The sequence below is a fragment of the Canis lupus genome, chromosome 3 (genome assembly GCF_003254725.2).
Source record: "Canis lupus dingo isolate Sandy chromosome 3, ASM325472v2, whole genome shotgun sequence".
Taxonomy (NCBI): Eukaryota; Metazoa; Chordata; class Mammalia; order Carnivora; family Canidae; genus Canis; species Canis lupus.
In genome coordinates this window covers 18,088,700-18,100,970 of record NC_064245.1, presented here as the reverse complement: position 1 = coordinate 18,100,970, position 12,271 = coordinate 18,088,700, and the positions used below count along the sequence as shown (strand labels likewise).

General features: G+C 35.9%; 1 protein-coding gene and 1 pseudogene across 1 annotated transcript in view; one reads left to right on the top strand and one right to left on the bottom strand.

Annotated features, from left to right (window-relative positions):
* The window catches only part of ADGRV1 (adhesion G protein-coupled receptor V1), a 517,368-nt gene that overhangs the window by 194,026 nt on the left and 311,071 nt on the right, over nt 1-12,271 (top strand). Inside the window, exons 73-76 of the mRNA XM_025438360.3 lie at nt 424-559; nt 2,470-3,578; nt 7,287-7,404; nt 8,272-8,443. Of these exons, the coding sequence (XP_025294145.3) occupies nt 424-559; nt 2,470-3,578; nt 7,287-7,404; nt 8,272-8,443 (1,535 nt within the window). The remainder of the gene's footprint in view (nt 1-423; nt 560-2,469; nt 3,579-7,286; nt 7,405-8,271; nt 8,444-12,271) is intronic.
* On the bottom strand, nt 6,033-6,207 carry LOC112654231 (U4 spliceosomal RNA; annotated as a pseudogene).

Genomic DNA, 12,271 nt, shown 5'->3' with positions numbered 1-12,271 from the left:
AAGCAGACTACTCTGTTGATATACTAGGAGTTTGTTAAAAGTAGTTCTAAAAACCTATTTGGGCCCATACAATGATTTGAAAAGATATACCTTTGTATTCAGTTACATGTTTACCTGAATATTTCTGACAATAGAGCGGCTGTGGCTTCATCTTCTTTGTTTTTTAATTATACCATGAGCTCTGTGTCCATGAGATGCAAATGTTAGATGATGTGACCACTACTGTGCAAAATAGATAGAAATTGAAGGTGAAATTTTGATGGAGAGGCCTTCCTTTAAGTTTACTTACCCTCCTCCCCAACTTTTTAAATGTGTAACCTTTTGTGGACTGATATAAAATTTTGGAAAAGACTGTATTTTACTACATATTTAAGAGTTGAATCCCAATGTAAGAAATAATACCCTTCTCCTATTCCCTTTCAGGGAGCCTTTCATTTTCCCATGGAGAACAAAGTAAAGGAGTCCTACTGTGGACATTTCCCAGTCCTGGTCAGCCAGAGGCCTTTGTCATTCACCTCTCAGGAGTGCAGAGCAGTGCCCCTGGTGGGGCTCAACTTCGGTAAGACCAACTTGAGTTTCAACCAACAAAGTCTCTGAGGAATAATCTGGAATTTATCACTTGAAACAGAAGAAGACACAAGGATCACTTTGCTTGAAGCAGATGCAAAAACAGTTTTAGTGTAGAGCAACACATGGCCTGCATGCCAAAGATGCCACAGAGGGAGAGACTAAGTTTCATAGAGTCACCACCACTGTTTGCTTTTTTTTTTTTTTAAGATTTTATTTATTTATTTATTTATTCATGAGAGACAGAGAGAGAGAGAGAGAGAGGCAGAGACACAGGCAGAGGGAGAAGCAGGATCTACACAGGGAGACTCAATCCCGGGACTCTGGGACCACACCCTGGGCCGAAGGCAGACGCCCAACCACTGAGCCACCCAGGCATCCCACATTGTTTGCTTTGAAGAGCATTCTCTCTGACCTCTCACTCAGTAGTGTTGGTCTGGAGTAACATCTCCAGTAAGAATCATGATGGCAAAGTCACCTATTACTAAAAGACTCTGTCTTTTAAGAATTTTCTGAAAAATACCTAATTTTCAATTAATAATAAGAATAGGCATTACAGGATTAATCTGACTTTACCAGTAGCTCTTCTGAGTTTAACTTAAATCAGTATATTTGCAGATATATGTGTCCCAGCCAAAAGCAATTTACTTTTCTCATACCTGGGATGGGTTTAGATTATAGTATGCCATTTAAAAAATGTTTGGCAAAAAAAAAAAAAAAATGTTTGGCCACAGAATGTATTGCTGGGTAACAAATCTAAATGCCTTTAGCAACAGCAATAGTTAATAGTTTTATGGTACTTACCCTAGGCCAGACATCCCTTTAAGATATAGATAGATATAGATATAGATATAGATATAGACATAGATATAGATAAAATATAAAAGATATATATGTAGATATATATATAAAATTCATGTGTACATATATAATTTATATTTGTTACATGTGTCTTATATATATTTTATGTGTATATACATATATATATGTTTACTGTTACTCTTCACAACACCCATATGACATGGTTACGATTATTAGTCCCATTAGAGAAAAAGAAACTCACTGGTAGATATATAGCAGACATAGCATCACATAGTTAATAAGATTGGGACTGTGATTTGAACCTAGGCCACTGGTCTACTGCCTGAGCTCTTAGCCACTATACTATGTGCTGAGTGATGGATGCTTGACACTAGAGAGTGATGGGCTCTGGTGTGTCCTGCCTAAAAGATTAAAAAAGCTGATTAAAAACAGATTTTAAAAAGCCTGTCAGCCAAAGAAAATACATCTGTGGCCTGAATTCTGTTGATGGGCCACCTGTATTAGCTCTCTGGCATAGCTATTAATTCCCAACAAAACTCCATAGGGAAAAGCTAAGGATAAATCACTGAATCATGGATGTTTCTTCAAATTCATATGTAAAACTTTAGCAACAGTTGTGTGAGAGAATACTTCCATTACTGGTCACCTGGAAGAAGCAAGGATTTTGCATCTAATATAGACAACTATTTCTATTTGGTAGATAAGAAATTCTGGCTGACATCCAAGGATCTTGATTTTTTTTGGCTCCCTGTGTACTGATCATAAGAGAGAGCCTGATATTTCAGATTCTTGAGAGAGCTTCTTTGGGATAAACTGGAGAAAGTGACTAGAGACCTATAAGCTTTTCACTGTGCTACAACTTGTCAGGGCTTGTCACCTACAATTGCAGCTTCTATTCTTAAATTTCGTGTGTTCTTGTATATGTATCAGTAAGTAAGTAGGGGGTTTTAGGGAATTTGAAAGGGCAAGACATTCTCATGAGAAGCACCTTAAATATCTGACAAATGAATCTCTACAATAGTATTCCTGGGTTGTTGTTTTTTTTATCATTTCTTTCATGTTTTTTTTTTTTTTTTCCAGATCAGGTTTCACCTTTGCTGAAATTGAACCAATGGGAGTCTTTCAATTTTCCCCTAGTTCTAGAAATGTCATGGTGTCAGAGGATACAGAGATGATCAGATTATATGTCCAAAGACTATTTGGGTTCCATGGTGATCTTGTTAAAGTTTCCTATCAGACAGTTGCAGGAAGTGCAAAGCCCATGGAAGACTTTGAGCCTGTTCAGAATGGGGAACTACTCTTTCAAAAATTTCAACCTGAGGTTGATTTTGAAATAATCATTATTAATGACCAGCTTCCCGAGGAAGAAGAAATTTTTTACATTAATCTAACTTTAGTCGAATTTAAAGCATTGAAAAGGTTTGATGCCAGTTGGAGGCCACGCCTGAATCTAGATTTCAGCGTAGCATTGATCACAATTTTGGATCATGATGACCCGGCAGGAATGGGTATTTCTTTCCCTAAGACAACTGTGGCTGTAGCAGTTGACACAGCTCTCATTCCTGTAGAAACTGACTTCTCAACCATGTATCCTGACACAGTCAAGATGACAGCTGTTCCACAGCCCACCGAAATGGTTGCCATCATTACCGAGGCCACCGGTGTATCTGCCATCCCTGAGAAACTTGTCACCATTCCTGATACATCTACCTTGTCTGAGAAGCCTGATGTGGCCCTTATGACTGCAAATGTTTCCATCCATGGGACATTTAGTCTTGGGCCACCTATTGTTTATGTTGAAGAAGAGGCGGAAAATGGTACATTTAATACTGCAGAAATTCTTATCCGAAGAACTGGTGGGTCTACTGGCAATGTCAGTATAACAGTTAAAACTTTCGGTGAAAGATCTGCTCAGAAGGAAACAAATGCGTTGCCCTTTCATGATGTCGATGGAATTTCCAACCTAACGTGGGCAACTGAAGAAGAAGATTTTGAAGAACAAACTCTTACCCTTAAGTTTGTAGATGGAGAAAGAGAACGTAAAGTATTGGTTCATATTGTGGATGATGATGAGCCTGAGGGGCAAGAATTCTTCTACCTGTTTCTCACAGACCCTCAAGGTGGCGCACAGATCGTGAAGGGGAAGGATGACCATGGATTTGCAGCTTTTGCCAGGGTTGTTATTACAGGTATAGCTCTAGAGTAATGGAGGTAAAAATGTGTTCGTGCTACAGAATCTGTAATAATATTATTCTGTTTTAAATTTAATTTGAGAGCCTGAATTACCTGAATCACTCCTAGTTATTTATTAAAACATTGTTTTTTGTGGCACAGACCCATAACATGAACTCATGATATTGCTCTGAGGCACCAAGCTAGAATTTAATGCACTGTAAATGTCACTTAACTCAGAGCCAGTTAAACAATCTATAAAATTTATACTTTCACAATATAGGGAAAACCTTAAAAATGCTTAAGTCCATGTTCTTCCTCTGGAAAATATTTAGTTATCGAAATGTATGATTGCCTATCCTGTTGTGAAACCTCATTCTGAATTTCCAAACCACTTTCAACAATCTATCCCAAAATCTAAGTCTCATTATTAGGAAATTCTTCCTTTATGTTGGGGAGTAGATTAAAACCATTTTCTTTAGGTCTCCCTTTGAACCAGTGTTGGTTTATATAACTTTTTACTCTTGGGTGTATATATTGCAATCACTTAAAATTTCAATGAGTTTTTAAAGAGTTCCTTGTGTATCTTATAAAATATTCCAGTGATAATTTTTAGTTTTTCTCTGAAACCATTCTATATTTCTTAACATGGTTTAGCTCAGCTTGTCAGTTCCCTAGAGTATTGACAAGGCCATCTTATGATTCTTACCTACTTTGCTCTTTTTAAAAAATTATTTATTTTTTTTAATTATTTATTTATTTATTCATGAGAGACAGAGAGAGGCAGAGACACAGGCAAAGGGAGAAGCAGGCTCCCTGTGGGGAACCTGATGCGGGACTCGATCCCAGGACCCTGGGATCACGCCCTGAGTTGAAAGCAGATGCTCAACCGCTGAGCCACCCAGGCTCCCCTGCTCTGTTCTTCGTTTATAAGCATTTGTGAATTTTATATAGTGCTTAAAAGTTTCAGATGACACCATGATAAAATAATGTAGTGGAAAGAAAACAAAATGTCATGAAGCCTTTATTTATGGCCCAGATCAACCATTAATTGCGAGACTTGATGAAATCATTTAGTGTCTCCTCTTTATGTTTCTCTTTTATAAAAGGAAAATTTTAGAATAAACATCTTTATGGTCTACTTTTAGGATTTGATGCCTTCTCCTAGAATTTTCATTTTATTCAGCCATTCAGTAATAATTCAATCACAGTTTTGCAATTGTGTAACTTCCATTTATATCGAGCATCATTACATTTATATTATCCAACAAATTTATACCAGTCAGAATTGTTATTTGTTCCTTTTCCTCCAGTTTATTGAGTATTGTAAACTCTAATTCTATTCTCCAAGTTATCTACTGATTTTGATTCACATTAGCTAAATACCACCTATATTTTTCTATTAAAATTATTTTGACACTCAACAATCTCCTTCCCCATTCCATGGGCATAGATATTTAATTGTAGTTACTTGAATTCAACAAGGGGATGACACTCAGAATGTTTAGCATCTGTTTTGGCAGAGGCACAGACCAGTCAAAATGATTGCTGGAGGCTCCTTGCTATCCTGAGCATTACCCATTTGTTATTGGATTGTGGGGAGACCTTGTAGTCCTGGTTATGGTGATAGCAGAGGGTTCTTTGACCGCTCAGGAAAGCAGCTGTTTGCCAATTGGAATGAAAGTGTAAGTATGGCATACCAATACCAATGCATACCAATGGGGCATGCCAATATCATCCCAATGTGGCATACTAGAACCTTCCCGTATATCATCCCCAAGTCTAAATCACCAGGCAAATAGTCAGTAGTTTGAGCCTTGATGAGGTAGGTACTCTAATATTTACCTTCCCTACATAAGGTACATCGATGACACACAGATGGCGAATGATGGACTTCATACTTCCCTCTTAATGTCATATGATGACATTTGCATGGTCATATACACCAAGTTTCCTTATTTATTTGTCTTCTCCTCTCCTGGATTTTTTTAGATTTTATTTATTTATTCATAGAGACACACACAGAGAGGCAGAAACACAGGCAGAGGGAGAGGCATGCAGTGAGCCTGACGTGGGACTCTATCCTGGGTCTCCAGGATCACACCCCAGGCTGCAGGCGGCACTAAACCGCTGCGCCACCAGGGCTGCTGGTCTCCTGGATTTTTAACGTAGTATTTAGTATTTCCCTCTTAACCACATCATTAATTTTTCCCATTTCTCTTATTTGTAGCTAATCTTCATAGTCTTTTCACATTTAGATTTTAGAACTAACTTTCAAAATAATATCAGGAAAAAATAGTTTAGTTTTAGGTTTGATCATTAGCACATTAGAAATCTTGATTCATCTTACTAGAAACTTGACATCAAATTTATTATTATAGATGTGGTAAGGGAGGTATTATGTTCAACAGAACCAAGCTGAATGCTACTACACGGAAAAGAAACTGCTTATGCTTGTGAGAAGTTTTAACCTCCTGTTTGGAGAGATCAAATTCCCACAAAAATGACAAGGAAACAATTGCTGCAGAAGGAAAAAGTTGATGGCAGGTTCTGATGCAGGGCTAAGAAGTGATTGTAGTTTTCAATTAGCAATAATCGCGCCTCTGATAAACCTCATTAGCTACAATACTGCCACTGCGCAAAGCTAAGAAGTGATCCTAGTGATTAGTGGGTGAGGATGATGATTGGCATCTGGCTGCAACAAGGCCCACATGAGACTGCAGGCCAAAGTGGTTCATCACATGCATGTCCGTAATTCATAGGTTCCACATTTACTCAAAGTTCAGACCCACAGAGCAGGCCGTGGTGACTACTGGCTCTCTGCCATCGGGACCCTTAGATGGTTTTTCTGTTTCCTTATCCTGACCCCTAACTTCAGAGTTTCTGTCAGAACCTTAGCAGTCAGGTTTTGAGATGATGGGTGCAAGTGGTTTTTGAAGTTTATAGCTTTGGACTTATTGCTTGTAGGATCACTTTGCAAAACTGGGCCACCGAGATACCAGAAGCCGCAGGAACTGTTTACTGGCATTTCTCTAGTCTGAGAAGCTAATTTATGAGCTGCCAAAGATTTGGACTGACTAGATCAGTGTAGTGTGGGCAGTAGGTTTGTTCCAGTTTAAACATGATTGGTAGTGTGATGGTGCATGTAACTCAAATGTTTCTTTTACTAAGAAACACTTAGAAGAAAAAAAAAAAGAAACACTTAGGAGCTCAATGATTATTCTGTTTTTCCCTGGGGCAAATAATGTGTAACATAAATGCTCTTATAGGAAGGTAAATCAGTTAAATAGAATTCATTATTCAGTCAGTATTCATGAAACACTTATAATATGCTGGGCACTGCTCTTGATACTGAGGAGATAGCAGTAAATAAAAACATTTGTACTCTGGTAGGATATACTAACTTCAAACAGTAAGCGTGTGTAAAACGTGAAGGACTATCAAATATAAAATAGTCTCATAAGAGAGAGATGAGCATATATGTCATTGTGGGAAAATAGGATTTGATGTTTTCTTTCTCCTAGCCTAATGTTCTCAAAGTTGGCTACCTTGATATTATAATTTCACTTCCACTCTATTTTTAGTATAGATCTTTAAAAATCGTAACTTGCCCTACTCACTTGTGAATTTCTCACTTTTATACTATCTGAGCTGGAAATATTAGTGAAGCACTGTAGATCTTTTAAAGACTTAAGCGTATTGTAACCCTCCATTTTTCTTCCCAGGGAGTGATCTTCACAATGGAATCATAGGATTCAGCCAGGAGTCCCAGAGTGGACTGGAGCTGGGTGAAGGAGCTAATAAGAGCAGACTCTATCTTACTGTCACAAGGCAACCAAACAGGTATGTTGATATATATGTAAAAGATGTAACATCCTGTGTGTGTGTATATACAGTATCTTAAATTCATAAAATGCTAGAGACAAGAGGAAATGCTAATAGAAGGTCATGTGAAATTTGGTATGTCAGTGTTGAGATGCTCTAGTTCTTTATCTATGGTTTAACATACTTGGATAATGAGTATAACCTAGGGCCACCATGAGTATTTTGTAGTTTGTGAAGTACCATACGGATGTCAGATTATATAGATCATCACTTCAGCATATTTACTATTCTCTGATCATGCTGCATATGTAACTGTTCAACATTAGGGAAACTTGAAGCACCAAAATTTTGCTTGCAACTTAATACTCTACAGCACACGTCTTCTGAATGCTCATCACAGATGTGCATGTGGTGTGCACCCATGTACATGGATATAAATCTTTTCCATTTTGGGTATAAGTTCTCTGGAAATGTAGGTCATCTCTTGCCCTTTATTTTTATAATAACAACCATTTTTAGCAGTAGTGTGTTTAGAAGAATTCTTGACAAATGAGGAGCGTTTACTTGAAGGCTGGGGTACTCTATAATTTTTATTATCAAATTCTTGGTACACAATAGGCATAGTAGGCAGAAAAGTATTCTTGTTTCTACATTCTTGATAAATAGTAGTTTAAGAAATACTCAGTATTGAACTCAGTGTGGTCAAAGAATGCCACATAAATGCTGGCCTTAATTAATTTCTTAACTGTAATGAGGAGAATTGGTTATTTTCAGCATTATCAGTGGTCAAGGAAGTGCTGTGCTTTGGGTGAAGAAGTACAGTTAAGCACAGTGCCGACACATTCTGCATTAGACACATTTGCATAGGTTTTGCTTTGTTCCTAGGGCCTTTGAAGATGTCAAGGTCTTTTGGCAAGTCACATTTAATAAAACTGCCACCATGCTCAAAAAAGATGGTGTGGACCTGATGGATGAACTTCTGTCTGTGTCAGGGGCCACAACGTGTACAGTGGGTCAAACAAAATGCATGATCACCATTGAGCTCAAACCAGGGAAGGTAAGAAATGACAATGAACTGTATTTTCAACTTCTAATTAAATTTTTTTGGAATTAGTAATTTTAAAGTCATTTTATTGAAATTTACATATTGGTTATATGGAGATTCTCTGTGTCTCGCCTAGCCATCATATCTGAATTTCTTCTCTGGATAATAAATTTAAGACTTACAAATTATTACATTGTGAATTTTTTAGTAAGCTCATCAGTTGCACAGTTAAAAGTAGTGTTATATGCCAGTTATATCTCAATAATGATAAAAAAAAAACCTATCAGTTTTCTCCATTTCTGTTTCTTGTCATTTGCAAGACTCTTCCTGTACCACGTGCTCATGGGGTGAATGATTCTTAAGTTATTTTCAGCCAGATTAATATCTCTGGAAAAAAAAATCTCAGGTTTCTCTGAATGTTTAATGGTATGTTCTTATTGTACCCATTTCTAGCCAAATCATACTCTATCTGTAGACTTCATCCATAGAATGAAAGTTGTCTCATTCTTTATTCATATATAGTTAGAGAGTTCAGTTTTGATCTACCAAAAAAAGAACTGAGGCCATGCTTGGTGAGTGTTTAGATAAATTGTCTATGCATTTATATTGCACATGGAACTTAGGAGGATAAGCATACTCCTGTCTTTCCATGGGAATCTGCATTATTCATGTGGTATTAGTCACTGATGACTTACCGGAGCTAGTCATTTAGTAATGTGTGAGACCTTTTTCTTTAATGTGACAATCTAATGCCTAAGGAAGCACTCAATGGTATTTTTTCTTTGCTACTTAATTTATTAAGCTCAAATATTTAATACAGAAACTAGCCATAATATTATGTTTTTTCAAAGGTACCATGTTTTCTTTGTCCATGCCAGATACTTTATTTATTAATGGCATTAAGGATTTATTAGTTATCTTCTTAGTTCTAGTAGTGGTATCATGGATATATATATATATATATATATTTATTTATATTTAAAATTTTTAAACTTAAATTCAAAAATTCAATTAATTAACATAATGTATTATTAGCTTCAGAGGTACAGTTCAGTGATTCATCAGTCTTACATAATACCCAGCGCTTATCGTATCACGTGTGCTCATTAATCATGCCAGACTCTTTAAATAGCAGAAAAAGCAGGCACAAATGCAATTAATTCAAAACATATAATTATGCATAAATCCATTCTAAATAACAACATTGTAAATTTACTTTTTTTTCCTACTTATTTTTTCACTTTCTGAGGATTACTCTACCAGTTATATTGATCTTCTCTAAGGTTACAGTAATACTTATTTTCATACCTCCCTAGAATTAAAATAATTTTATTGGTTCCAAAAGAGAAATAATACATATTTCAGAAGGTTGCATAGTCTTGGTTGTCACTACTTTGTTCTTTGTTTGGGTTATGTGTCTTGGTTCTTGTCTAAAGTCATTTCAAATGAAAATTGCTGGTTATCTGGTTGGGATCTATCTTAGGACTTCACTTGTTATATCATTTTTTTTTTCAAGTTTATGACTTACAGGTTGATTTATATTTTTAAGCACCATGTGTTTTCTCTAGAATGATTTGTTCTTCTTTTTTTTTAATATAATTTGTTCTTTGAACTTTGCTGTGTCAGCTTTATATTAACCATTGCCCTATTACTTTAGAACAGGGAGCTGGCCTACTAGAGGTATTAGAAATATACACCTGCCTTGCTAGTATCTTGTTATATTTGGGAAGGCAATCTAGATGCTTCATCGTGTAAAAGATAAGATAACAAATCTGTGTTCTTAGTACACCTCTTTTAGCTCATCTCTTCTATGACACTGGAACATGCGGTTGTGTAATCTTTCAACTTGCGTGCAGCTACCAGCATTCTTTCACTTCTGACTTGTTTTCCTCTTCATTCCTATGTGTTTCATAGGTCATAGTAATTTATTCTTGGTACAGTTCTTACCTTTCTAGGAATTATTATTTTACTCACAATTTTTTTGTTAGCTCCTTCCTACTTACATATAAAAAGAATGTTTTTTGTTCTTTAATAAATGAATGCATAATCATGTTAGTTAGCACTCTTCTTCACATTAATATTAATAAAATATTAAGTACATACTATTGTATTTACAGTTTTCATTATAACGACTTTTTTATACACTACCATAACTTTTCTCCTTTAAGTACCATTATAGACTCAAATTCAACTAATTTTTTCAGTTAAAAAATTTTTATTTTTTATTGACACACAATGCTACATTAGTTTCAAGTGTACAACATAGTGATTCAACAAGTCTATATGTTTTACTATAGCGTCATAGCTATAGTATAACAAGTATAGCATCATATAATGTTATTACGGTATCATTGACTATATTCCTTAGGCTGTGTCATTCATCCCTGTGACTTGTTCATTCCATAACTGGAAGCCTGTATCTCCCACTTCTCCACCCATTTTGCACATCCCCCCACCTCTGCCTCTCTGGCAACCACCAGGTTGTTCTCTGTATTTATGGGTCTGTTTCTGTTTTTTGTTTGTTTGTTTATTCATTTGTTTTGTTTTTTAGATTCCACATACAAGTGATGACATAATAGGGTATTTGTCTTTCTCCGTCTGACTTAATTTTTTTAGCATCATATCATCTAGGACTATCAATTAATTTTAATTATTTACTGAATAGCTTTCTTTTTCCTACTCAAATAGCCATGGCATGGCCACTGAAAGCCCTATTAAGGTGATCTTTTGTCTTTTCATATTACTTTAAAACTCTCTGGAAGTATTTTTGCTTTATAGCAATAACATATATGTTCCATAGCCATACTGATTTTTCTTAAGACATCAATCAATTACTGTCCAAGGAATTGATTTCTTTCACCAGAAACAGTTTTAGAAATCTAAATATATTCTCTAGATAGGCATAGAAGTTGATGGTTGGCAAAGGTGCTGGTGCTATAGATCACCTTGGTAGTGATAGAGCTAGGAAATAAATTTTTAAAATATTAAATTCCCACTGATTTTTTCTAATTTAACATGCTATCTTTAGCATATTTTACTTTTCTTGAGAAGTAATTTCATTAGCTGCTAATACTTTTCTATTGCACTGAAATTTCAGTATTCAAAACATTTGATGATGTTATTCTACTTGAAAACATTTAAGTCCTCCTCTAGGCATTTTTCAAATGATTTTGTGACTTCAACCCCCAACAACCTCATGTTTTCTAACTTTCTCTTAGGGACTAATCAAAATGCCACTTCCTCCATCATGCCTCCCCTTATATCTCCAGTTGGAATTCTTTTTTTTTTTTTTTTTCTGTGAAAGAGAGAGCGAGCATGAGAAGGAGAGGGGCAGAGGGTGAGAGAGAGAGAGAATCTTAAGCAGGCACCACGCTCAGTGCCGAGCCCAGTGTGGGACTCTATCTCAGAAAACTGAGGTCATGATCTGAGCCATAATCAAGAGTTGGACACTTTACCAACTGAGCCACCCAGGTACTCCTGGTACTCCATTAGAACATGGTTTTTATTCATCTTTACATTCCTCCCATCATCTTTCTCCAACACAACAAATATATGTTGCATATTTGGAGTTATTGACAATTCTATTGTGCATTTTATTTATTATTTTATATATTGTGCATTAATTCTGTTGTGCATTTTATCACAAAAAGGATTTTTGATGAATTAGAATCTTGGATGGATCTCACTAGACTTAAAATATCTCTCTCAGACACTGTTGTCAACCTTATAATTGTAAGAAAAAAGAAGTTTTGAGATCAAAGTCAATTCAGTTCTATATTGCTGTTTAAATAAATGTCTTTATTAGCCTTTTGCTGACTCGGTTCTAGTAAGGTGAGACTA